The 26,859-nt window shown below is 41.4% G+C and overlaps 1 protein-coding gene across 1 annotated transcript in view; it reads left to right on the forward strand.

Moving 5' to 3' along the window:
* Positions 1-26,859, forward strand: part of atrx (ATRX chromatin remodeler) — a 211,364-nt gene that overhangs the window by 116,035 nt on the left and 68,470 nt on the right. The window contains exons 19-23 of the mRNA XM_070883946.1: positions 11,638-11,775; positions 12,479-12,654; positions 13,244-13,361; positions 25,501-25,631; positions 26,300-26,388. Of these exons, the coding sequence (XP_070740047.1) occupies positions 11,638-11,775; positions 12,479-12,654; positions 13,244-13,361; positions 25,501-25,631; positions 26,300-26,388 (652 nt within the window). The remainder of the gene's footprint in view (positions 1-11,637; positions 11,776-12,478; positions 12,655-13,243; positions 13,362-25,500; positions 25,632-26,299; positions 26,389-26,859) is intronic.

The following is a 26,859-nucleotide window of genomic DNA, read 5'->3' on the forward strand; positions in this document are numbered from 1 at the left end:
TTTTTTTAGGCTACGATTTTTTTTTAACCTCCCGTGCAAGTTTGGCCAACTACGATTTTTCTTAAGACGTGTCTGCTCTGAAAAACCTTCTGGGCAGTTAACAAAATCAGCGCAGATAAGGGAATCAGCGCAAAAGATCCAGTTCCACGGCAGGGACGGCAGTGGCAGAGAGGGAGAGAGAATGGGTAATTATAACCTCAACGGTTCTGTAGCACTGTAACAATCTCCTTTTTGTCTTTAATCGTGAATTAACTTTAATGTGGGACTTTTGGTCTGGTCTGTCCACCCTTTCGGCTTGGGCTAGGAGTGGTACCAACCGGGCCCCCCAAAAAAATGGCGTAACTCTTCAAATACGCCAAAAAACGGCATTGGGGAAATTTGGACCCATAAGATTAATCTTGGCAAACATACAGCTAATACATTATTTTTGCAATTTAGAGGTAATCCTTTTTAGACAGCCACAAATTGTGAAAATATGGAATGTTATACCCAATCACGTCATTGATTTTCTTGTAACTAGCTCACTTGGCACATGTTAACTTGTGTTCTTGGTTTGGGCTACTAATGAAGCAAAATAAGATGTACCATAAATGATGTACACTTTCACTGCATCTGCAAATATAATTTTGTTTTCATTTCCAAAATGTTAACAAAAAATCCAGCTAAAGCAGATCCACTTCATGTCTGAGTTTTGGTGCCAGATTACAAGTTCAGATATAATCCAAGGAAAGCTGCTTATGGCAGTCTATTCCCAATGTAACTCTCGTGCCTTCTGAACAGTTTAATGGTTTGCTACTCATCGACTTTCCAACATTGTCCCCAGCAGTGATGTTCTCTCCACCATGGAGGTTTGTCATGTTGTTGATAAATTCGGCAATACTCACAGGTTCATTCCTTGCAATTAGTTAAATTTTGTTTTGTATGTGTATGGCTTTTTGATCCAACACACAGCCACGTAAAATTGGGGGCCATTAACCAATGTTTCCCCCTAATTCTTTTTTGTGGGGGAAGGGTGCACAGTCCCTTTAATGGGCTGCGTGGCCCATTCAAAGTTTTACACGTATGTGAAACTTTGCATTTGAAAGGTCGGTCCCGGCAGACAGCTGCGCAGCCTAGAGAGAGCGTTGCCGTTAACTGTTCTATCTCTTTTCCCCCTGATTTAGATAGTGATGAGATTTGAAGAGCGAGTCACTTGATTTTGCAATTATTTTGCAGAACCACTTGACAGCATGTTTGATTTCCATTAGACAGTAACCTTTTTTTTATATTGCAATTTTAGTAACAGTGGAACAACTGCATATTCAAAAGTCAACTTCACCACTCTAAGCACAGGTATTCATGAACATAACATAAGAAATGGGAGCAGGAGTAGGCCATCGAGCCTGCTCTGCCATTTAATAAGATCATGGCTGAACTGATCTTGGTCTCAACTCCACTTCCCTGCCTTCTCCCCATAACCCTTGACTCTCATCATTCAGAAATCTCTATCTCCACCTTGATTAGATTCAATGACCTAGCCTCCACAGCTCTCTAGGCAAGAGAATTCCAAAGATTCACGACCTTCTGCGAGAAGAAATTCTTCCTCATTTCCGTTTTAAATGGGCGGCCCCTTATTCTGAACGATGACCCCTAGTTCTAGATTCCACCACGCGGGGAAACATCCTCTCTGCATCTACCCTGTCAAGCCCCCTTAGAATCTTGTAGTTTCAATAAGATCATTTCTGTCTTCTAAACTCCAATGAGTATAGGCCCAAACCTGTTCAACCTTTCTTCATCTGACAACCCCTTCATTTCAGGAATCAACCTCACGAACCTTCTGAACTGCCTCCAATGGAAGTATATCTCTCCTTATTTAAGGAGACCAAAACTGTATGCAGTACTCCAGGTGTGGTCTCAATTGTAGCTGCTTTTATACTCCATCCTCCTTGCAATAAAGGCCAACATTCCATTTGCCTCCTTAATTACTTGTTGTACCTGCATGCTAACTTTTTGTGTTTCACGTACAAAGACTCCCAGATCCCCTTGTACTGCAGCATTTTGTAATCTCTCCCTATTTAAATAATTTGCTTTTTTATTTTTCCTACCAAAGTGGATAATCTCTCATTTTCCTACATTATACTCCATCTGCCAAATTTTTGGCCACTCACCTAACCTGTCTATATCCCTTTGCAGATTTTTTGCATCCTTCTCTCAACATGCTTTCCCACCCATCTTTGTATCATCAGCAAATTTGGCTACAGTACACTCGGTCCCTTCACCCAAGTCATTAATACAGATTCCTTGGTGCTGGGAAGTTCCATATAGGACAATGATCTTAAAATTTGATTTGGCTCTTTAGATGGCAATCCTGAATCCAGTTGCAAGCATTGGCGACTGTTGTGTACATCTAGGATGCACAGAAGTGTTGGTTGACTGGCCTTCTCTTTTCAAGTTTCCACCTTCATTTTGGTGCATCCCCAGGTCAGGAGTTCATTAAAGACACTGCGTTTGGGACCATAAGTGCCACTTGAATATTGATACACACTTGCTCTTAGTCCAACTAAGGATTGTCGTCCTTTAAAATAAACCTATTTGTGAAATTGGCATCTTTAGATTGATTGAATGTTGCCCTTCATTATACAACAGTGAGGAGTAGTTGTAACACCTGACAGAATATTTGCAGCTACATTCCTGACCAGTATTCAAGAAAGCTGTTCCTGCCATTTTGAATATTGTAACCACAATTTCAATATGTTTGCATGAAAGTTGCAACCAAAATAAGTAAGAAGCATAATTTTTTACAATGACTTGGTTTCCTCGATTGCATAATTACACATCTCAACCATACAATTACCTGAAATCAAGTGTTCGTTCCAACAAGTTCTACAGACCCTGCTCTTGTGCATGTTTTGTGACCTAATGGTTTTCAGAGATGGTTATTAACATCTAGTTCCACATAGAACTGAAAAGAAAATATAACCTAAATTTAATTCTATACAATGTTACTTTGTACCTCACATCAAATACCCATTTCTAATGAGTTCTAATTCTGCAGTCATGGTGTGTTGTCTTGTTTCTGAATGTTTACTTTGAACATTAAAATCTGAATTACTTTGATAATGTGCATGATTGTATTTTCCCTTAACACTGGAGCAGGTTAAGAGATTACAGTATATATCTGTTTAATTACCATGTGGCTGTAACTACCTTTCTGAGCCACACATCAGGGGCGCTATCTATCTGATCTTGTTACAGTTCATAGGAAATGAAAAGAAAAAAGTTGGCACAACAAACTGAGCCTGGAAAACATGATGCTCGAAAGCTTAAAATATTGAACAAGTAATCTAACTTAGTTTGCCAGTGGCTGTAGTGGGGAAGGAGGTTAACATCAATTAATTTATAATTGCAAATGATTGCCAGCCTGCAGCTGTTTTTTTCTAATGATCTCTTCATCTCCAAAATGTTAAACTCAGCAGGTTCTTATCTTGAAGTTTTGACTGTGCAAAAAAGGCTGTTTATTCCAAATCTTTGAACTCTTAAAAGAAATTAAACTTGATTGCTGTGATTACTTTCCTCTGTATACTAAACCCGCTGGCTATTGGATAAAGGACGGCTAATTTTTTTGACTGCACATTGGATTTTGATTTTGTTACTTTTTATTTTCCTTTCTCCCACTCCCCTCCTGCCCTTGCCATCCAATAAAATGTATTATATATGCCTTTTTTCCCTCTCCCTTCTGCTGTATTTTCCCGCAGAGCAAGCAACTGGTTGTGTTTGGGACAATAGAGTTGCTCTGTGGATCATTATGCCTGAACTTTATCATAATGCAAAAAGGAACACCCCCCCCCCCCCCCCCCCTTCCCTCATGTTAAGTGTTGTCTTAACCACCCCTTGTAAGGAAAAATAGCCATGTAATTATATTTCATCTGATGGGATGGAGCCACTCCACTTCAAAAATTGACCATTTTCCCTTTAGTAAATGTTTAGTTTAGTGTTTGAATAAAATAAAACATAAGAACATAACATAAGAAATAGGAGCAGGAGTAGGCCATACGGCCCCTCGAGCCTGCTCCACCATTCAATAAGATCATGGCTGATCTGATCATGGACTCAGCTCCACTTCCACGCCCGCTCCCCATAACCCCTTATCCCTTTATCATTTAAGAAACTGTCTATTTCTGTCTTAAATTTATTTAATGTTCCAGCTGCCCCAGCTCTCTGAGGCAGCGAATTCCACAGGTTCACAACCCTCAGAAGAAATTTCTCCTCATCTCAGTTCTAAATGGGCAGCCCCTTATTCTAAGATCATGCCCTCTAGTTCTAGACTCCCCCGCCAGTGGAAACATCCTCTCTGCATCCACCTTGTCAAGCCCCCTCATAATCTTACACATTTCGATAAGATCACCTCTCATTCTTCTGAATTCCAATGAGTAGAGGCCCAAGCTACTCAGCCTTTCCTCCATAAGTCAACCCCCTCATCCCCGGAATCAACTTAGTGAACCTTCTCTGAACTGCCTCCAAAGCAAGCATATCTTTTCGTAAATATGGAAACCAAAACTGCACGCAGTATTCCAGGTGTGGCCTCACCACTACCCTGTACAGCTGTAACAAGACTTCCCTGCTTTTATACTCCATCCCCTTTGCAATAAAGCCCAAGATTCCATTGGCCTTCCTGATCACTTGCTGTACCTGCATACTATCCTTCTGTGTTTGGTGCACAAGTACCCCCAGATCCTGCTGTACTGCAGCACTTTGCAATCTTTCTCCATTTAAATAATAACTTGCTCTTTAATTTTTTTCTGCCAAAGTGCATGACCTCACACTTTCCAATATTATACTGCATCTGCCAAATTTTTGCCCACTCACTTAGCCAGTCTGTCCTCTTGCAGTTTTTTAATGTCCTCCTCACACATTGCTTTTCCTCCCATCTTTGCATCGTCAGCAAACTTGGCTATGTTACACTCAGTCCCTTCTTCCAAGTCGTTAATATAGATTGTAAATAGTGGGGTCCCAGCACTGATCACTGCGGCACTCCACTCGTTACTGATTGCCAACCATAGAATGAACCATTTATCCCGATTCTGTTTGTTAGCCATTCTTCTATCCATGCTAATATATTACCCCCAACCCTGGGAACTTTTATCTTGTGCAGTAACCTTTTGTATGGCACCTTGTCCAATGCCTTCTGGAAGTCCAAATACACCACATCCACTGGTTCCCCTTTATCCACCCTGTTTGTTATATCCTCAAAGAATTCCAGCAAATTTGTCAAACATGACTTCCCCTTCATAAGGCATTCGATAAGGTGCCACACAAAAGGTTACTGCAGAAGATAAAAGTACGCGGAGTCAGAGGAAATGTATTAGCATGGATAGAGAATTGACTGGCTAACAGAAAGCAGAGAGTCGGGATAAATGGGTCCTTTTCGGGTTGGAAATCGGTGGTTAGTGGTGTGCCACAGAGATCGGTGCTGGGACCACAACTGTTTACAATATACATAGATGATCTGGAAGAGGGGACAGAGTGTAGTGTAACAACATTTGCAGATGACACGAAGATTAGTGGGAAAGCGGGTTGTGTAGAGGACACAGAGGCTGCAAAGAGATTTAGATAGGTTAAGCGAATGGGCTAAAGTTTGGCAGATGGAATACAATGTCGGAAAATGTGAGGTCATCCATCTTGGGGGGGGGGAAAAACAGTAAAAGGGAATATTATTTGAATGTGGAGAAATTACAACATGCTGCGATGCAGAGGGACCTGGGAGTCCTTGTGCATGAATCCCAAAAAGTTAGTTTGCAGGTGCAGCAGGTAATCGGGAAGGCGAATGGAATGTTGGCCTTCATTGCGAGAGGGATGGAGTACAAAAGCAGGGAGGTCCTTCTGCAACTGTATAGGGTATTGGTGAGGCCGCACCTGGAGTACTGCGTGCAGTTTTGGTCACCTTACTTAAGGAAGGATATACTAGCTTTGGAGGGGGTACAGAGACGATTCACGAGGCTGATTCCGGCGATGAGGGGGTTACCTTATGATGATAGATTGAGTAGACTGGGTCTTTACTCCTCGGAGTTCAGAAGGATGAGGGGTGATCTTATAGAAACATTTAAAATCATGAAAGGTATAGACAAGATAGAGGCAGAGAGGTTGTTTCCACTGGTCGGGGAGACTAGAACTAGAGGGCACAACCTCAAAATATGGGGGAGCCAATTTAAAACGGAGTTGAGAAGGAATTTCTTCTCCCAGAGGGTTGTGCATCTGTGGAATTCTCTGCCCAAGGAAGCAGTTGAGGCTAGCTCATTGAATGTATTCAAGTCACAGATAGATAGATTTTTAACCAATAAGGGAATTAAGGGTTATGGGGAGCGGGCGGGTAAGTGGAGCTGAGTCCACGGCCAGATCAGCCATGATCTTGTTGAATGGCGGAGCAGGCTCGAGGGGCTAGATGGCCTACTCCTGTTCCTAATTTTTATGTTCTTATAAATCCTTGCTGAATCTGCCTGACCAAATATTGCTTTTCCAAATGTCCTGTTACTGCTTTAGTAATGGACTTCAACATTTTCCCAACTACAGATGTTAGGCTAACTGATCAATAGCTTCCTGCTTTTTGTCTGCCTCCATTTTTGAATAAACTCGTAACTACCCTGATTACTCAGCAGGTTTATTCAGTGAGTAGATGAGCTTTATAGATGAGAGAGGTCCCTGATTCAATGGATAGTCGGTGCTAAGTTATTTAATCTCAGCAAACTAAAATGGCATCAGTAGTACTGAAGAAAATCAATGCTTCGACCAATACCTTTGGAGACTCCCATGGATTTAATCTTGGGCCCCCTCCTTTTCCTCATCTATATGCTGCCCCTTGACAACATAGAAACAGAGAAAATAGGTGCAGGAGTAGGCCATTCGGCCCTTCGAGCCTGCACCACCATTCAGTGAGATCATGGCTGATCTTTCAAGCTCAATACTCCTTTCTTGCTTTCTCTCCATACCCCTTGATCCCTTTAGCCGTAAGGGCCATATCTAACTCCCTTTTGAATATATCCAACAAACTGGCCTCAACAACTTTCTGTGGTAGAGAATTCCACAGGTTAACAACTCTTGAGTTAAGAAATTTCTCCTCATCTCGGTCCTAAATGGCTTACCCCTTATCCTTAGAATGTGACCCCTGGTTCTGGACTTCCCGAGCATTGGGAACATTCTTCGTGCCTCTAACCTGTCCAATCCTGTCAGAATTTTGCATGTTTCTATGAGATCCCCTCTCATTCTTCTAAACTCCAGTGAATACAGGCCCAGTTGGTCCAGTCTCTCCTCATGTCAGTCTTGCCAGCCCGTGAATCAGTCTGGATTCCTTCGTTGCATTCCCTCAATCGCAAGAACATCCTTCCTTCGATTAGGAGACCAAAACTAAACTCACTATTCCAGGTGTGGCTTCACTAAGGCCCTGTACAACTGCAGTAAGACCTCCCTGCTCCTATACTCAAATCCTCTAGCTATGAAGACCATTTGCTGCCTTCACCACCTGCTGTACCTGCTTGCCAACTTTCAAAGACTGATGTACCATGGCACTCAGGTCTCGTTGCACCTCCCCTTTTCCTAATCTGTCACCTTTCAGATAATATTCTGCCTTCCTGTTTTTGCCACCAAAGTGGATAACCTCACATTTATCCACATACCGCATCTGCCATGCATTTACCCACTCACATAACCTGTCCAAGTCACCCTGCAGCCTCTTGGCATCCTCCTCACAGCTCACACCGCCACCCAGCTTAGTGTCATCTGCAAACTTGGAGATATTACATTCAATTCCTTCTTCTAAATCATTAATGTATATTGTAAATAGCTGGGGTCCCAGCACTGAACCCTGCGGCACCCCACTAATCACTGCCTGCCATTCTGAAAAGGACCCATTTATCCCGACTCTCTGCTTCCTGTCTGCCAGCCAGTTCTCGATCCACGTCAGTACATTACCCCCAATACCATGTACTTCAATTTTGCACGCCAATCTCTTCTGTGGGACCTTGTCAAAAGTCTTTTTGAAAGTCCAAATACACCACATCCACTGGTTCTCCCTTGTCCATTCTACTAGTTACACCCTCAAAAAATTCTAGAAGATTTGTCAAGCATGATTTCCCTTTCATAAATCCATGCTGACTTGGACTGCAGAGATGGGATCAGCTTCCATATATATGCTGGTAACACCCAGCTCCAACTCTCCAGCGTGCTCAACCCCTCCACTGACTCTGGCAGATTGTTGTCTGACATCCAGTTTTGGATGAGCCATAATTCACTTCAGCTAAATATTGAGAAAACTGAAGCTATCCTCTTCAGCCCCACCACAAACTCCATACCCTTGGCCACTCATTGAAATTGCCTCAGGCTGAACCAGACTGTTTGCAACCTCGGTGTCCTATATGACCCCGAGCTGACTTTCTGACTCCATGGACCCAAGTTTCCACATGATTTGCACCTGATTTTTAGGAGCAACTGGTGGAGAACGGACTATCTTAGAAATCGCAATTCTCCACATTATTTTTTTTTCTGCAGTTCTAGTCAGGTAGAACAATTCTACTTTGGAACAGAATTTTTTCTTCAAAAGGGGGCGTGTCCGGCCACTGACGCCTGATTTGAAAGTTTCCACAGTGAAAACGTACTCCAAACTAAAGTAGAATGGAGCAAGTGAAGATTTTTGTAGAACTGAAAAAACCTGTTCTACACATTAAAAAATCAGGCGCAGGTTACAAATTAGGCGTCCAGAACTCCAGAACGAGGTGGGGGGGTGGGGGGGGGGGGGGGGGAGGGGAACTCATTAAATTCTACAATAAATCCTTATTTATACTTCTACAAATATTATACAAATAAATCCAACCTGAATAAACATTTATAAGCAAAGAAAAGATTAAATAAACCATCTTCCTACCTGTGTGAAAGTGCTTCAGCCAGGGAGAATTCTGCAGCCGTTCGTTGCCGCTGAGCGGGAGGGGAGGGGAGGGGGGGGAGGGGAGGGGAGGGGAGGGGAGGGGAGGCTCGCCATCGTAATACCAGCTCTTCATGCTGACAAAATGAACCATTTTGTGCGTGTGCCGATGATTGTTCCATTGAGATGTGGTAGGGAGTAAAATAAATGGCTGTCACCAGATGTGACTTTGATATGTGTGGTTTATTTTGAATAAAGCATTTGTATTCTATACTATAGATTTTACAAGTTATTTTTAATCGTTTTAATTGGTAGCAACACAAAGCCAAGTTAGTAATTGAAGAACACTTCAGGAGTCTTTATTAGCATTAGAAGCTATCACACTAGTATTGAAGGTTCACCACTGTGATGTAAAAGTAATAGTTTTATATACTTTTCCTGCTCATAATTTATTCCGGAGAAGGTGGCTTTGTAAATGTTCATTGAAATAATGTTATGTAATTATTGTAACTGCTGAAAAAGTGTGCCGTGCCAGTAGATGGCAGCAAACAACTCTCATTTATATCGTGTCTAGAAAGTTAACAAAAATCTGTGTGCATGCTAAACCTTGGATGGTGAACTCAGCAGGGGTGACAACCTCATCAAAAATGTGATTTTAAGAAGGGTTTTCAAGGAAGAGCAAGAATTGGAGATGTGAAAGATTTCGGAAGGAGTTTTCTATGTAAGGTAAAGATGGCTGAAGGCTGTCCAGTCAGGTATGGGGTAAAGGACAGGAGGAATTCAAAAAGGCCAGAGTCAAAGGATCAATTTATGGCAGGATAATGGAAAAGGTTCACAACTTCACTTATCTGCATGAGAATTCTGAAGTATGGAAAGAAAGTTGCTGTGGGATTAAGGAGAAAGATGTTTGGCGTGTAAACAAATATGGTAGAAACTGGTGTTACTCTGCCTAATTTGAAACTTTTTAAAGCTACTAGCTGGTCTATTTTCAACAGTAGTAGATTTGTTTTCCACTAACCTTCAAAAAGTATATGTTGGGACAATAAAAACGTTAATCATTTTAATTGAGAAACCCAGTGCGAGACACCCAAGAATGGTAGAAAAAGCATGGATAATTGAGAAGTAGTTCTGGAAAAGAAATGGTTGATTTAATGAGTTTTCCTTTGAATGCAATGAAGGTGCAGAGAGACGCAAATGCATCTTGGACATCATATTTGAAGCTTAAGAGGAACAAAATGCTGTTTTCTATTTAAGAAATTAGATTACTTTTGAAATTTTGAATGGAGATGTTATATTGTAAAGCTGTGAAAGGATTGAAGATATCAGATCTGAAGGAGAGATAAAATGCTGAGTTGACCAATACATTCTAGATGTTTTGGAGAAATCTGTTCCTGCAACTGAGACACTGTCTACTCTTAATTCAAATGATATGATTTGACACTAAAATCCTATTTGTCTGTTGCTTGATTTGACTTATTGAATAATTCAACTACTGGTGCAAATGATGACGACTATCAGGAGTAGACTGTAATTCTGTAGTTCTGTGCATTGGAATTGCTGTTTAAGACTGCTTGGGAACAAGCATTACATGGTAGTCTTCCAGCATTCTCACACCTTTTGTTTTCAACTTCTAACGTAATTAAAATGGAACTTCGAATTCCATTTCCTGGTGTGTTGAGGGTGGTGGCGATGGATGATGTGCAAAACGCCGCTTGGTCGCAAGTTGCTGAGAAGTAGTTGTAAAGCCTCAAAACCACAACAATTACAATTGAGACTTAAGAGAACAATACTTATAAATTGCCTTTAGGAATTATAGGGCAATTCACTAGGAGCACAGCAAATGGTGGGGTGGATGATGTGGCAGGCAGTTTGAGGATCTGTTAGGGCCAAAGAAAAGTTATGAAAAGTTTTCATTTTAAAAACTTCAGAACTTATCTGGTTCAATTAACTATCAATATGGTTGCTGGCTAAGTCAAAATGGGGTGCTGTACAATGACACTCGGTGGCCAAAGCCTGCAATTACATGCAGACAATTTATTTTTGGTCTTCATTCTATGTACTGTTAAGCTGCTGCTGTTTTAGGAACTAATGCTACATGATATTTAAAATCAAAAACTTATCACAGCACTACCTAGAAGTTTAATATATAGCGCAGTTAATTATTGACACTTGCTCTCAGTTTTGCCATTGATAGGACACGTCAACGCATATTACAATGGAATGTTGTGAGCTATTCATGGACTTTAATAACTGCTCATAACTATTGTTTCTTTAAAAAGTATATAATGCTTTGAATTATTCAGTTTATGGTTAAAATGTTGAGGTGAGGAAAACCTATTCATTGCTGAAATATTCTTGCTGCTTCACATTACCTGTGTCTCTATTTCAATTTATGTACCAGGTGGCCTACTATTCAGGTTGGCACTGCTAGCTGCAATTCTATAAATTTAATATAAGTGCTACATTTATGTACAGTTACAGTAAATTTGCTGTGACAGATGCCTTGGATTGTTTTGATATTTGTGTTGCAGCTTTAGGATTCCCTGTCTACCAGTATATTACATGCTAGGAATTTGTAATGTGTATAAAACACTGCATATGTTTGATGCATAAAATTAATCCAACAGGGTTGTTACATTAGCTGCTGGTGATTAATTTCCTTGAATATTGAGTTGTTTTATGTTCTAAGCATTGCTTTGGGTTTTTAAAAAAAGTCTTAATTATTTTAAATGGCTTGGTTTCTCCTGTAGGTCCAGACTTTGTTGTGTGCGATGAAGGTCACATACTTAAAAATGAAGCTTCAGCTATATCAAAGGCAATGAATTCTGTTAGATCAAAACGGAGAATTATTCTTACTGGAACACCATTGCAGAATAATCTAGTAGAATGTAAGTAATAATTCTGTTTTATCATGATTCTCCCATGTAAATATTTTCTTGAATAAATTAATACTTTCATGGATTACAGTAGCATGTTAAAAACAGGAATAGAATTATTTTTTGTTTTAACATAGAATATACAGCAGAGAAACCGGCCATTCGGCCCTGCTGGTGTTTGTACTCCACGCAAGCTTACTCCCGCCCCTCTTCATCTCACCTTATCGGCATAGCCTTCTATTCCTTTCTCCCTTGTGTTCATCTAGTTTCCCCTTAAATGTATGTTTCAAGTTTACAAAGATTCAATTGTGCCACTTGCAGTTGCGCTGTAACCAGGCTGAAGATGAACCACTGCAAACGTGGTCTCGCATCAAACAGTAATTGCCAAGCTGATGCTGGTTCGGCCAGAATTGCACTTCAATTATTATTTAAATTAATACATTTTTTAAATGTTAAAAATTACCACACAGCAGAAGCTACATCTGACTGAGGCAAAATATGCAATATTTGAATTCCTTTTTTCTCCTGTAAAAGTCACTATATAAATGCAAGTTGTTGGGGAAATTCTTGCTATGCAATGATAATGTTTAAATTCTCTACTGAATCATGCAAAAATCAGGCTATTTGTATGAATGTGTTTGCATATATGCCTTTTATTTAATTGCATTAACACAGCTTTTGAAGAGATTAAATGCTGGAAATATTTCTTCTCCAGATCACTGTATGGTGAATTTCATCAAAGAGAACCTTCTTGGTTCAATAAAGGAATTCAGAAACAGATTCATGAATCCCATTCAAAATGGGCAGTGTGCGGATTCCACTTTGGTGGATGTGAGAGTAATGAAGAAACGTGCCCATATCTTGTATGAAATGTTAGCAGGATGTGTGCAGGTATGTACAATAGTTATTAAAGAACCTTTATTGCTGTTGTGTAAGCAAATTGGCTGCAATCTGTTCTGTTTCTTTTTATTTTGTGCAGTTAAACTAACGCTTGCTACTGCCTTGCCTTGAGTTCTCTGCTGCTGAAGCCCTCATCTACACTTTCGTCAACCTGAGGATTTTTCAGATTTTTTTTTGTCTCTTCCCTTTACGAGCCTTAACTAATTTAGGACTCCTTAACTCGAGCCCTGTTCCAGATACCCATCACTTCCATCATTCTGTTCCATTGCCACCCTGTGTCCCAGTGCATTAGCTTAAAGATCCTTGCTCTTGTTTTCAGATCCCTCTCCCTATCCATTTTTGGTAATTTTCTCTAGCCATCTGTGTCTCTCTGCTTTCGTGTTTGTTAGGTAAAGGTGCATTCTCCTCGCAGATGGAAGAAATGTGTGTCTCTCAGCGATTGGCCGCTTATCTTATCACTCTCTTTTCCTCCTTCACAAATTGGCCCATTCAAGGACCAATGGTAATTTAAAAAACAAGGTATAAATTGCTTGGTGATTTTTGTAAAAATTAAACACATTTTTTTCCTTTTTCTTCTCAGAGAAAAGATTACACTGCACTTACAAAATTCTTGCCTCCGAAATACGAGTATGTTCTTGCTGTGAGAATGATGCCAATTCAATGCAAACTTTATCAGTACTACCTTGACCATTTTACAGGTATGTGACTTTTTTTAACTAGTATTTCAATTCGTGACTTTAAAGCAGCCACATCTATTGTGCTTTCATCTAGTGATTGTCTATTTCTAACATGAGTGAACTGTATTCAAGAAAAATGCTCTCCAGGAAGAACAATGGGATGCCCTACCTTGTGTGCTTGCCGAGTCCGAGGAATTGCATAGTGATGTGTGGTAATTTGGAGTTGGGTCTTCCTCCTGTCTAGACATTGCAGAAAGTATTCTTGAATATGGGTGTAGATCCAAGAACTATTCCATCTCTATTGCTGGCTATCCGTTCTAGCTTGATGACTTCTTGGTTTGCTATGAAAATATGTCCTTGAACTATGTCTCCAGTTTGTCACCAAGCTTTATAGAAAATCTCAAATATTGAAGTATTTTATTGAAATGTCAGCTCTTTAAAATTTAAAACATTTACAGGGGCCAAAACATGTGCATACAGTGGGCAGATTGGGTGTGCGTGGTGGCTGCCCGGAGGAGTCGGTATGAGACTCAGTTGATTTTGTGATTGATGAACTGCCAGTGTGCAATATGCTGAACCAGGGATCACAGTATAAGGATAAGGGGTAAGCCATTTAGGACCGAGATGAGGGGAAACTTCTTCACTCAGAATTGTGAACCTGTGGAATTGTCTACCACAGAAAGTTGTTGAGGCCAGTTCGTTAGATATATTCAAAAGGGAGTTAGATGTGGCCCTTGCGGCTAAAGGGATCAAGGGGTATGGAGAGAAAGCAGGAATGGGGTACTGAAGTTGCATGATCAGCCATTATCATATTGAATGGTGGTGCAGGCTCGAAGGGCCGAATGGTCTGCTCCTGCACCTATTTTCTATGTTTCTATGCTCCCCATAAGCATCTTGCTGATTTAGAGGTAGGATGGTGCAGCTGCTTGTTAAAGGCCTGCAGCAGAGCTTAAAGGGAGGTGTATTTAGTGTTGGGAACAGAAAGAAGGGATCTGGAGCAAACAGGTAACCTCATTTCAGAATATACAGCTACATAAATTGCAGATCCATTAAGGTGGTGAACCGATAAGCGTCTGCCAGAAAGATGACTCAAGGTTACATCCAGATTTACCTTGCAGGAGAGGAGGATCCATTTAACTATCGCTCCACATGGCTGACTCCTGACTTGAACTGTCCATGATTGGTAGATGGAAGTAGGAACTAGCAACAGTCAGGAGGGCAGAGACAGAAATGACATTGGTGTCCATTTGCTATTGTGCATGAGGATCCTGTCTGTTTTGAGCAGGTGTTCTGGTCGACAGGACACTGCTGTCCAAAATCTGGACAAAAGAGCCAATAGGAGTGAGGAAATGATGGGTAAAATATGCAGAGACAATGGGCTCAAAATTGGCCAGGAGTTGCTCCGTTTTGTTTTTGGAGTAACTTGATTTTTCTGGAATATCTTTAAAAAAAAATCCCCATTTTGCACATTCAGTTTGCGCCAGTGTAAGTGAGTTAGTTACAATTTTGTTTAGTTTAGTTTTTCTCAAAAGGGGTCATTACCAGCCACCTTACGCCAGTTTTGGCCATTTAGACCACTTTGGCCAGCTAATAGTTACTCCAAATCTACTTAGACCAACGTATGTGGCCACTTCAGAAAACCCTTGCGGAGAGTTAAGAAATCACACATCGGAGGCCAGCAGAACTTAATGACGACTAAAGAATGTGAATAGGATCAAACAGCTATACAGGACATCATATGACAAACTTCGCAAAGTTAATGTACTATACAACAGAATCATTCATGGAAGCTTAAACTACAAAAATAAAAGTAGTAAAAGATAGTTGAATTAAATTGTCCTAATCTTGCAACTAATTTAAACAACTATTTGTTTGCAATGATTATACTGGGCCAAAATTGAGGCCATATTATCTAAAGAAAGCCTACTTCAATAAATAAAATATTCTGTGTTCCTCCGTCACTTATGTTCATCTTTCACAATAGCACCAGGTGAATAGGCTTGATAAATGGTCACCACTAGTCGCAAGAGACAAAACATATTTACATAATTTTTTCAAAATATCCAGAAGTCCAGGAAACATTAAGAAAGTTCAAAAACAGCTAAAGTGCATAAAATTTCAAACCTGAGGTCGATCGCACAAGGAGGCCACTCGGCCAGGGCTGGAGGCGGGCATCAGGTCCCACACACACAGCGGCTGCAGCACGCACACAGAGGCTGGGGGTGAGGAGCTACTGCACATGCGCAGACGTCCCGGCACTGTTTTCAGCGCAGGACGCTGGCTTTGCCCCCGACTCGACTGGCCACGCTACGCGAAGACCGAGGAGAGGCCAAAGTGGGGAGTGATTTTTTTTCGCCGCACTTGAGAGAAAAGTGCTGCATCTCCGGTAAGCGTGCCGAAAAAAGGGGTGGGCCAATTTTAGGAGCCCAATGAAACAAGTCTGCACAGGCGGGAAGGAAAAGTCAGCTATAAGAACATAAGAAATAGGAACAGGAGTAGGCCATAAAGCCCCTTGAACCTGCTCCGCCATTCATTAAGATCATGACTGATCTGATCATTGACTCAGCTCCACTTCCCCGCCTGCTCCCCACAACCCCTTATCGTTTAAGAAACTGTCGATTTCTGTCTTAAATTTGTTCCATGTCCCAGCTTCCACGGCTCTCTGAGGCAGCGAATTCCACAGATCTACAACCCTCAAAGAAGAACTTTCTCCTCATCTCTGTTTTAAATGGGCGGCCATTCTAAGATCATACCCTCTAGTTCTAGTCACCCACATCAGTGGCAACATCCTCTCTCCACCTTGCCAAGCCCCCTCATTATTTTGTATGTTTCGACAAGATCGTGTCTCATTCTTCTGAACTCCAATGAGTAGAGGCCCAATCTACTCAACTTTTCCTCATGTCAACCCCCTCATCCCCGGAATCAACCTAGTGAACCTTCTCTGAACTGCCTCCTAAACAAATATATCCTTTTGTAAATATGGAAACCAAAACTGCACACACTGGGCCCAAGTTTGCCCCCAGGGTTAGAATGGCACATCTCAGTGTGGTGCGCCGACTTTTTAGAACAGAAACGGCGCCTATTATTTACCTTGGTATTCTCCCCTCCGTCTGGTCGACCCAGACCCTCGACGCAGCACAGCAGAACGCGTGGGGGGTGGAGCCAGGTCCCGGCGCTGAAAACAGTGCCGGGACCTCTACACATGCGCACTAGAGTGTGCGTGCATGTGCGGTAGCTCCAGGCCCCCGAGGCTGCGTGGGAGGGGCCCGAAGCACGCTGCCCCTAGCCCTGGCCAAATGGGCTCACCAGGGCGGCGAAGATCGGACTCTGGCCTCCCTCCCTCCTGTTCAGCTCCTGCTCCCTCCCATTCAGCCATTCCCCCTCCTCTTCCTCCCTCCGTCCCTCCACATTCGTGTCCCGACCCCCCCCCCCCCCCCCCCTGTTCAGCCTGCCCTCCTCATCCTCATCCTCATCCTCATCCTCCTCATAGCCCCTTGACTATCCACTGTTGGAATATTGTTAGTGTCCTCTACCATAAAGACTGATACAAAATATTTGTTCAGAGTTTCTGCCATCTCATGTTTCCCATTACTAATTCTCCGGTCTTGTCCTCTAAGGGATCAACATTTAATTTAGTCACACTCTTCCTTTTATATACCTGTAGAAACTCCTGCTATCTGTTTTTATATTTTGTGCTAGTTTACTTTCATAGTCCATCTTCCCTTTCTTAATTTTTTTAGTCGTTCTTTGCTGGCTTTTAAAAGTTTCCCAGTCTTCTGTCCTCCCACTAGTTTTGGCTACTTTGTATGCCCTTGTTTTTAGTTGGATACACCGTCCTTGAGGATATAACGAGCATGGTGGATAGAGGTGTACCGATGGATGTGGTGTGTTTAGATTTCCAAAAGGCATTCGATAAGGTGCCACACAAAAGGTTACTGAAGAAGATAAAGGTACGCAGAGTCAGAGGAAATGTATTAGCATGGATCGAGAATTGGCTGGCTAACAGAAAGCAAAGAGTCGGGATAAATGGGTCCGTTTTGGGTTGGAAATCGGTGGTTAGTGGTGTGCCACAGGGATCGGTGCTGGGACCGCAGCTGTTTACAATATACATAGATGACCTGGAAGAGGGGACAGAGTGTAGTGTAACAAAATTTGCAGATGACACAAAGATTAGTGGGAAAGCGGGTTGTGTAGAGGACACCGAGAGGCTGCAAAGAGATTTAGATAGGTTAATCGAATGGGCTAAGGTTTGGCAGATGGAATACAATGTCGGAAAATGTGAGGTCATCCACCTTTGGGGGGGGGGGGGGGGGGGGGAGGGAAACAGTAAAAGGGAATATTTTTTGAATGGGGAGAAATTACAACATGCTGAGATGCAGAGGGACCTGGGGGTCCTTGTGCATGAAACTCTTTTAGATCCTTGTGCATTTGTGCATGAATCCCAAAAAGTTCGTTTGCAGGTGCAGCAGGTAATCAGGAAGGCGAATGGAATGTTGGCCTTCATTGCGAGAGGGATGGAGTACAAAAGCAGGGAGGTCCTGCTGCAACTGTACAGGGTGTTGGTGAGGCCGCACCTGGAGTACTGCGTGCAGTTTTGGTCACCTTACTTAAGGAAGGATATACTAGCCTTGGAGTGGATACAAAGACGATTCACGAGGCTGATTCCGGAGATGAGGGGGTTACCTTATGATGATAGATTGAGCAGACTGGGTCTTTACTCATTGGAGTTCAGAAGGATGAGGGGTGATCTTATAGAAACATTTAAAATAATGAAAGGGATAGACGAGATAGAGGCAGAGAGGTTGTTTCCACTGGTGGGGGAGACTAGAACTAGGGGGCACAGCCTCAAAATACGGGGGAGCCAATTTAAAACCGAGTTGAGAAGGAATTTCTTCTCCCAGAGGGTTGCGAGTCTGTGGAATTCTCTGCCCAAGGAAGTAGTTGAGGCTAGCTCATTGAATGTATTCAAGTCACAGATAGATAGATTTTTAACCAATAAGGGAATTAAGGGTTATGGGGAGCGGGCGGGTAAGTGGAGCTGAGTCCACGGCCAGATCAGCCATGATCTTGTTGAATGGCGGAGCAGGCTCAAGGGGCTAGATGGCCTACTCCTGTTCCTAATTCTTATGTTCTTATGTTTATTTCTTTAGTTAGCCACGGATGGCTATCTTTTCTCTTGCATTCTTTCCTCCTCACTGGAATATATTTTTCTTGAGTTCTGAAATATCTCCTTAAATGTACACCACTGTTCATCAACCGTCCTACAATTTAATCTATTTTCCCAGTTCACTTTACCCAACTCTGCCCTCATACCTTCAGTCTCCTTTATTTAAGTTTAGTACGGTGGTTAGAGATCCAACTTTCTCGCCCTCCATCTGAATTTGAAATTCAATCATGCTATGATCACTCATTCCGAGGGGATCCTTTACTAGGAGATTGTTTATTAATCCTGTCTCATTACACAGGACCAGATCTAAGATAGCCTGCCCCCGGTTGGTTCCGTTACATACTGCTCAAGGAACCCGTCCCTTATGCACTCTATGAACTCCTCCTCAAGGCTACCCTGACCAATTTGATTTGTCCAATCAATATGGAGGTTAAAATCGCCCATGATTATTGCTGTTCCCTTTTTACAAGCCCCCACTATTTCCTGGTTTATGTTCCGACCAACAGAGTTGCTACTGTTAGAGGGCCTATAGACTACGCCCACCAGTGACTTTTTCCCCTTATTGTTCCTTATCTCCACCCAAACTGTTTCAACACCCTTATCATTTGAGCCAATATCGTTTCTTATTATTGCAGTAATTCCATCCTTTTATCAATAGAGCTACCCACCTCCTTTTCCTTTCTGTCTGTCCTTCCAGATTGTCAAGTATCCCTGAATATTTAATTCCCAGTTCTGGTCACCTTGCAACCACATCTCTAATGGCTATCAGATCATACCCATTTGTCTCAATTTGTGCCCTCAACTCATCTATTTTGTTACAAATGCTATGTGCATTTAGACAAAGTGCCTTTAAGTTTGTTTTTTTTTACCCTTTTTTCATGCTTGTTTCCCCTCTCCTTCAAACTCACTTTATTTATTTTTGCTTTTTAATTCCAGCTATGCAAGAGGGAGACACATAAAACAATTATACTGCAAGTTGGGCAGAAACACAATTACAGGAAAACAGTGGCACAAGTGAATCTTTAAATTCAGAACCATGCTCCAATAATCGAGGATTGAAGAGATAGAAATGGTGTTTAGTCTTACAACAGAGTATCTTTGTAGAATGTGTATATAATGTATGTTTTGTCTGAGACCATGGTGGTTTTCAATGTTAATAAGAAAGGGTGTTACTGCACCACTATTTTTGAACTTAAATTTGAGGTTCCTGCAAAATGGTGCTGACTCTGTTTTAAAATACTGCCAAGTTGGTAGATACCCATCAATAATAATGTTATCGTCTGTAATAAATGGATTTTAAAACTTCATTGATTAGCCAAGAGCTTACACTTGTGCAATCAGTGAACACTTTGAATCTGTGGCCACAATTGCCTAATCAGCACAACTTGTGCAACATTTCAAAAAACTCTTTGAGGACAGTAACTACTGAGCTGGATCTACTTAGTAATCTTTTAAGAACTACAATGGAGCATTCATCTTGTGGCGCTTACTTAAATGATGTTTCATAATTATAAAGTTGAACTTCATTTTCATTCAAGTATGCTATGATATCATTGTGCCTGAATTTAAACCAGATGTTTGGTTTTTGGTATGAAACAAGGTAATGTTGCCTAACTGGCCTGCTTAGGGCTATGGTTTATTCAGGAGAGGAGATACTTGCTAGGATTTTGAATATTTTTCCATAGAACAGTCCTTCCAACTATATTTTTGTTCTTATGTTACAATAACCATCTAACATAGAATATTGTTTATACTAAACTAATAACCATTTAATCTTTGGGATCATTAGGTACATTGGGGCTAAAAAATCTGTGGGCTGTGATCCTAACAGTCATGCTGGAATTGCATCTGCCAGTGCCCTCTAGCACGTATTCCCTGCTGAAGTTTGTCTCATTGAGGGCACCTCATTAACATCGGGTTGTAGGGCATCTGTTCCACAATGAATGCTCACCTCCCTGCCATAGTGTTTAGTGTCTGCCAGCTACCTGAGACAGGTGCCCTGGTGAACCCTCTTTGGCCCCCTGTGTTTATTAAAAAAAAAAATCCTTGAGGTACTCTCCTGGCCTGGACCTCTCCTGGTGGGAAGCCTTCTGGAGGTAAGAACTCTCACCTGATAGCGAACCGGAATCCTGTTTTTAGCTAGGTCACTTTATTGGGTTGGGAATTGGGAACTCCTGGTGTAGGGTGTCCCTGGTCCCACCACCAATGACTTAGCTGGCCTTGTAAAGGACAGAGGAAGGCTTTGCCCCTTACACGGCCGAGTGGGATTTTCCAGCAGTCATTGGGACCTGACATATTTGGGTCCCAGCTTGTTTTAGGCTGTTATGGTGCGAGTCCAGTGGAAAATCCTGCCTCACTGTGCATGAGTGTGTGTGTGTGTAGTTCAAACTTGAACAAACTGTTCCAACATAGTTGTCTTAAAAGAAGGGAAACCACAATGGAAGTCACATTTGAAGGTGTCAATGTTGCCCTTTTTAAATGGGTTGAGTCAGGTTTATGTGTTGAGTTGAAGCAAATGCCCTATTCAGCAAAAAAAAAAGTTAACTTTGCTGCTACATTTACCTGATCTATTAACAAACGAAAAAAGTGACGGCATAGATATGTCAGCCCAAGAGTTGACCATTCAATCCATCATGTATTTGCCAGTGCTAGCTGTTGAATTTGAATTAATCAATTAATCCTATTTCTCTGATCTTTCCACTTTCTTTGTTTTATATTCACTTTCAAGTTATTTTATAGTTTTTGCCTCAAAAGCCAGTTGTGGTAAAGCAAGCCATGTTCTAATTATCCTGTGTGAAAAGGTTTCTTCATATTTCCCCCTTTGTTCTTCAGTGCTAATTTTTAATTAGTGCCCATTTGTTACCAATTTACCAATAACTGGAAGCAATCTTTCACCATTTACTCTCGATACCTTTGATCATTTTGAAAATCACCAATCCATTTCTCCCCCCACTAGCTTTATCTGTTCCATTCTTTGAGTGTTTCATAATTAAAATACGCATCCCGGTTATCATTTCTGGTCAATCTTCGCTACCCTTTTGACAGTTCTAATCTTTTTTCTATATTGGAGTGCCCAAAAATGTATGCAATACAGTTTCCACTGTTTATAGCGGGTGTGTTCATGTGAGCACAATTTGCCCACTATATGTGTTCAGTGTATCGAAAGATCAATTTCAAACAGACTTTTGACAACTCATTGTTGTTTAAGTACTGTACTGTCAGTTCTGAGATTTGAGTTCCGATCTCCACCTCCCCTCTCTTTCTCATTAAGGTGAATCTCCGAAGTAGCAGTTAGGAAGTGGTGCCTTGTAGGCAGTCTCTCCACTTGCCCGCTCCTAGTCGTAATTTGGTGATTTTAAGGGGATATCTGGGCTTCTTTCTTATTTCTTATGATGATACTTGTGAAAAATGTTCCTAGCTACAGCAAGCTATGAGAGGTAGAAGCTTTTGTTTTATTTAGCTATGGAGAGCTGAACAGAGTGGTCAGTTTCACCACTGCAGCAAGCGCTTACAAGCATAAAACTGTCTTCGTTTCAGTAGGCTTTGTCGCTGGTTTTATAGGAAGGACGTGATTGCACTGGAGAGGGTGCAGAAGAGATTTACTAGGATGCTGCCTGGAATGGAGAATTGGATAGGCTGGGTTTGTTCTCATTGGAACAGAGGAGGTTGAGAGGAGACCTCATTGAGGTGTACAAAATATTGATGGGCCTGGACATAGTGGATAGTAAGGGTCTATTGCCATTGGTGGAGGGGTCTATTACGAGGGGGCATAGTTTTAAGGTGGTTGGTGGAAGGTTTAGAAGGGATTTGAGGGCAGGGGGGCTTTACGCAGAGGGTTGTGGGGATCTGGAACTCGCTACCTGGAAGAGTGGTGGATGCAGAAACCCTCAACACTTTTCAGAGATGGTTGGATGGGCACTTAAAGTGCCGTAACCTGCAGGATTACGGACCTAGAGCTGGTAATTGGGGTTAGATTGGATGACCTTTTGTTGGACGGCGCAGATATAATGGTAAGTACTGCAGGGAATAGAATACGGCCAGGGTGATCTGGATTAGTTTCCATCGCCTGGATGGGTCGAAGAGAAATTTTCCCAGATTTTTTTTTCCCCCTAAATTGGCCTGGGTTTTAATCTGGTTTTTGCCTCCCAGGAGATCACATGGCTCCGGTTGGGGTGGAGTGTAGATGTTTTCAGTATAAGGGGTGTCGTCGTTGTGTGAGGCAGACTGGGTGCTCTTTGCCGTTCCGTCATTGTTCATAGGTTTATATGTAACCTTTAGGGCTGCTGATCAAAGGCCGTGCGGCTCTTTGTCAGCCAGCGCAGACACGATGGGCTGAAATGACCACCTTCTGCGCTGTAAATTTCTATGTTTCTGTGGTTTGTCACTTGAGGTTGCCTGAATGGACTTAATGACAGGAAATTGAACTGACCAAAATAGTCAGCACACTGAATGCAGTTGTGATGGCAAATGGTTAGTGCCATTTGCTCAATATAGGTGGCTGTCCAGGGTAAACGGGGACAGTGTAAATGGTGCTGACTGTCCTTCCAACTGTGGCCTAACCAATATTTTGAAATTTCACTGTTATTTCCTTGGTTCTATATGTAGAGCTCCTTTTTAAAGGCTTTTCTATTAGCATTTCCACTTTTAAAGATCTTTACTTCTACAACCCCAGATTTCTGTTCCTCCACACTGTTAATCTTGCCATTTAGGGTATACTTAATTTCACTGCTTTTTCTCCCAAAATGTACCACTTTCCCTATTTGTTCTCTCAGCTACTCTGTCCATGAAATCTGATGTCATCCTCAGTTAGACATCTCCCCTCCTCCTCCCACTCCCCCCACATTGCCCATTCCCCCACTTTGATAGTATGAAAAATCTTCAATAGCATGCCTCTTGTGCCCATGTCCAAATCACTCGTAGATATGGAAAACAAGATGTCAGAGTAGAAATACTGGGGCACATCACTATCCACATACTGTCAGCTTGAAAAACATTCAGCCCTACACTCTACTTTCTTGCCTCAGTCTTTGTAACGCATCCCATATGTGACTCTAATGCTTTCTGTAAATCTATTCACACAATAGAATCTTACAACACAGAAGGGTTCGTTGTGCCTGTGCTGGCCCTTTGAAAGAGCTGTCCAATTTAGTGCCATAACCCTGCAAATTAGTTCTCTTCTGCTACACTTCACATTAGCTTACTTCCTATACCACCTTTTATGAGGTGTTACAAGGACACCCTCAAAGCCTCCCTGATAAAGTGCGACATCCCCACTGACACCTAAGAGTCCCTGGCCATAGACTGCCCTAAGTGGGGGAAGTGCATTCGGGAGGGCGCTGAGCTCCTCGAATATCGTCGCCGAGAGCATGCAGAAATCAAGCGCAGGCAGCGGAAAGAGCAAACCAGGCTCCCCGCCCACCCTTTCCCTCAATGACTATCTGTCCCACCTGTGACACAGACTGTGGTTCTCGTATTGGACTGTACAGCCACCTAAGAACTCATGCTAAGAGTGGAAGCAAGTCTCCCTCAATTCTGAGGGACTGTCTATGATGTACATGCATCTGGTCTATCTTTAGTCAGTTTTCCCAAACAATTTAAACCAACAACTATGTGCATTTATAAAGTGCCTTTAATGTTTTTTTTTAAAGTTCCAAAGCATTTCACTGATGCAGATTAAAAAATTAGATGTCAAGCCAAAAGGAGAGGAGAGAAAGTGGGGAGTGGGGAGAGAATTGGGGGTACAGGGGGAATAGGAATGGAATCAGTGGCAAGGGTACAGAGTTTGTGGTGGGAGCCAAAGTCGATTTTATCATTGTTTAACTGGATGAAATTGTAACTCATCCGTGACTGAATATTGGACAAGTAGTCTTGACAGCACAGAAGTAGTCGAGGGGTCGAGAAAGGTTTTGAAAAGGTAGAGCTGGTTGTCATCCACATACATGTGGAAGCTGACTCCATCTGTTTGGATGCTGTTGCCAAGGGGCTGCATGTAAATGAAGAGGAAGGGGCTAAGGATAGTTCCTTGGGGGACTTGAGGCAATGATTGGGGCATGGGAGGAAAGGCCATTGCTGGAGATGTACTGGCTATGATCAGATAGGTAAGAAACCAATATTTATGCAATTTTCAGATGCTAATTTGGGGACAGATGGTATATTGGTTTCAGGGAAGCACTGAACTTGTCTCAGAAATTAAAGTAATTGCTTTGTTCAGCATTAATCCAATTAAACCTAATCTGCATTTAACTTTGCAAACAGTAAACAAAAAAACAAAATATTTTCTTCATATACAGGAAATTACAATCAACAGTAATCAAAACCGAGCATTTATATAGCACCTCTCGCAGCCCTCGATGTCCCAAAGCGTTTTACAGCCAATGAGTACTTTTGACATGTAATTACTATTGTAGGAAACGTGGTACCCAATTTGCACACTGCAAGGTCCCACAAACAGCAATGTGATAATGACCAGATAATTTTTTTTTAGTGATGTTGGTTGAGGGATAAATATTGGCCAAGGCAACTAGGAGAACTCCCCTGTTCTTTGAAATAGTGCCATGGGATCTTTTACATCCACTTGAGCAGACAATGCCTCTGTTCAACGTCTCATCTAAAAGATGGCACTTAGAACAGTGCAGCACTCCCTCAGTACTACACTGGAGTGTCAGCTATATTTTGTGCTCAAGTCTCTGGAGTAGTAACTAGCTTTTCTGCAATCTTATTCAGAATGTTATGCTATAGTCAATACAGTGTTTTCTCATTAAATTGCAATTTTAGTGTTTTTTTTTTTAAAAAGTATCTATTGTATAAACAGAACATTGCACACTATTATGTAAGGTGAGATTTTTAGCCAAGCTTGACAGTTCACTGATTAATGTTAGATGAGGATTTGTCTAGCTGTTGGGATGTCAGTTGTGTTGCAGCTCAAATAAATTCCAAGTAGAGCAATGTACAAAATATGTAAATCTCTAAAAAGATCACCACCTTTACTTTCAGGTGTAGGTGCTAGTAATGAAGGTGGAAGGGGAAAAACAGGAACAAGACTCTTTCAAGATTTTCAGATGCTGAGTAGGATATGGACCCACCCTTGGTGTCTGCAGTTGGACTATATCAGTAAAGAAAACAAGGTATAGCAAATGAATATAGTGAATCTATGTTCAAAATCTTCAAAATAAATCACATCATTTTGAGACATGAATTGCATTATCTTGTTCAAATCTGTTGCTTTGAAAGTTGTTTGCAAATATGAAGTAACTTCACACTTTACCAAACCTCACTAACTTGAATCTGGGTGTAAAGCAGGACAAAATGTTTGTCATTAGCCTTCAATAGTCAATGGACAAGATCCTCTTGAAATGTTTTAATATGGCAAAATTAAATGAAGAATACTATTTAGGATTACTGCCCTCCAGATAGAGTATTTTTGAATTGCACCCCTGTACCAAATTCCCTACCAGCTGCACCTTGGCTGATTGGGAGCTGGATCTCTTCATTTTAAATGTCTGCATTAATGTTGTACCTGTAACTTATGGACCATATTTGTTTGTTCATAGAAAGCGAGTTTTAATTCAAATGATTGTTACTTTTAAAAAAAAAAATGGAATCCATCTTCTGGATTTTTTCAAATAATCTTTGGCTACTTAGCAACTTCTGTTTGAAAACTGATCTATTTAGAGTTTTGAATGAAAGTCGTGTGAGGGAGTGTAGACCATTGTTCATTTGTCTTTGTTTTAGTGATAACTTTAAAAAGGAATATTAACACCTGAAAGTGAATAATCAATCTCCATTTGTTTAGGGATACTTTGACGAGGACAGTATGGATGAATTCATTGCATCAGATTCAGATGAGACTTCAATGAGTCTTTCCTCTGAAGATGAGAAAAGGTTTTTGCCATTTGTATATCTGTTAGCTTAAAGCAATTTTTGTGATGAATTGTATATGTGTTGAAATGATGTCTATTGTACATAATGTATGGAAAATCATTCTAGAACCTTCATTACATTCCAATGTAGCATAACTACCCACTTCTTCTTCCCCAGCTACTGCCACAAATCCTAACATTCAGTCCCTGTTACAGAACTATTAATGAGGCAGGGGATATATGCAGTTGAAGCACCAAGAAAGGCATTTTTTTTCATAGTGGCTGACTGCAGATTTGGCATCCCATTCTTTTTTTCTATAGAATCCTGGAACAATATTTTTATCAGCTGGACAATTCATTCATGAATTACGAGGCAACCAATAGCATTACAGCCCTGTTAAGATTTTGAAAAACCAATCAACTTGATTTTTAATAGTAATTAATGATCCTCTAGGGAAGAGTGATCATAACTTGACAGAATTTCACTTTCAGT

The sequence above is a fragment of the Pristiophorus japonicus genome, chromosome 6 (genome assembly GCF_044704955.1).
Source record: "Pristiophorus japonicus isolate sPriJap1 chromosome 6, sPriJap1.hap1, whole genome shotgun sequence".
Classification (NCBI taxonomy): Eukaryota; Metazoa; Chordata; class Chondrichthyes; family Pristiophoridae; genus Pristiophorus; species Pristiophorus japonicus.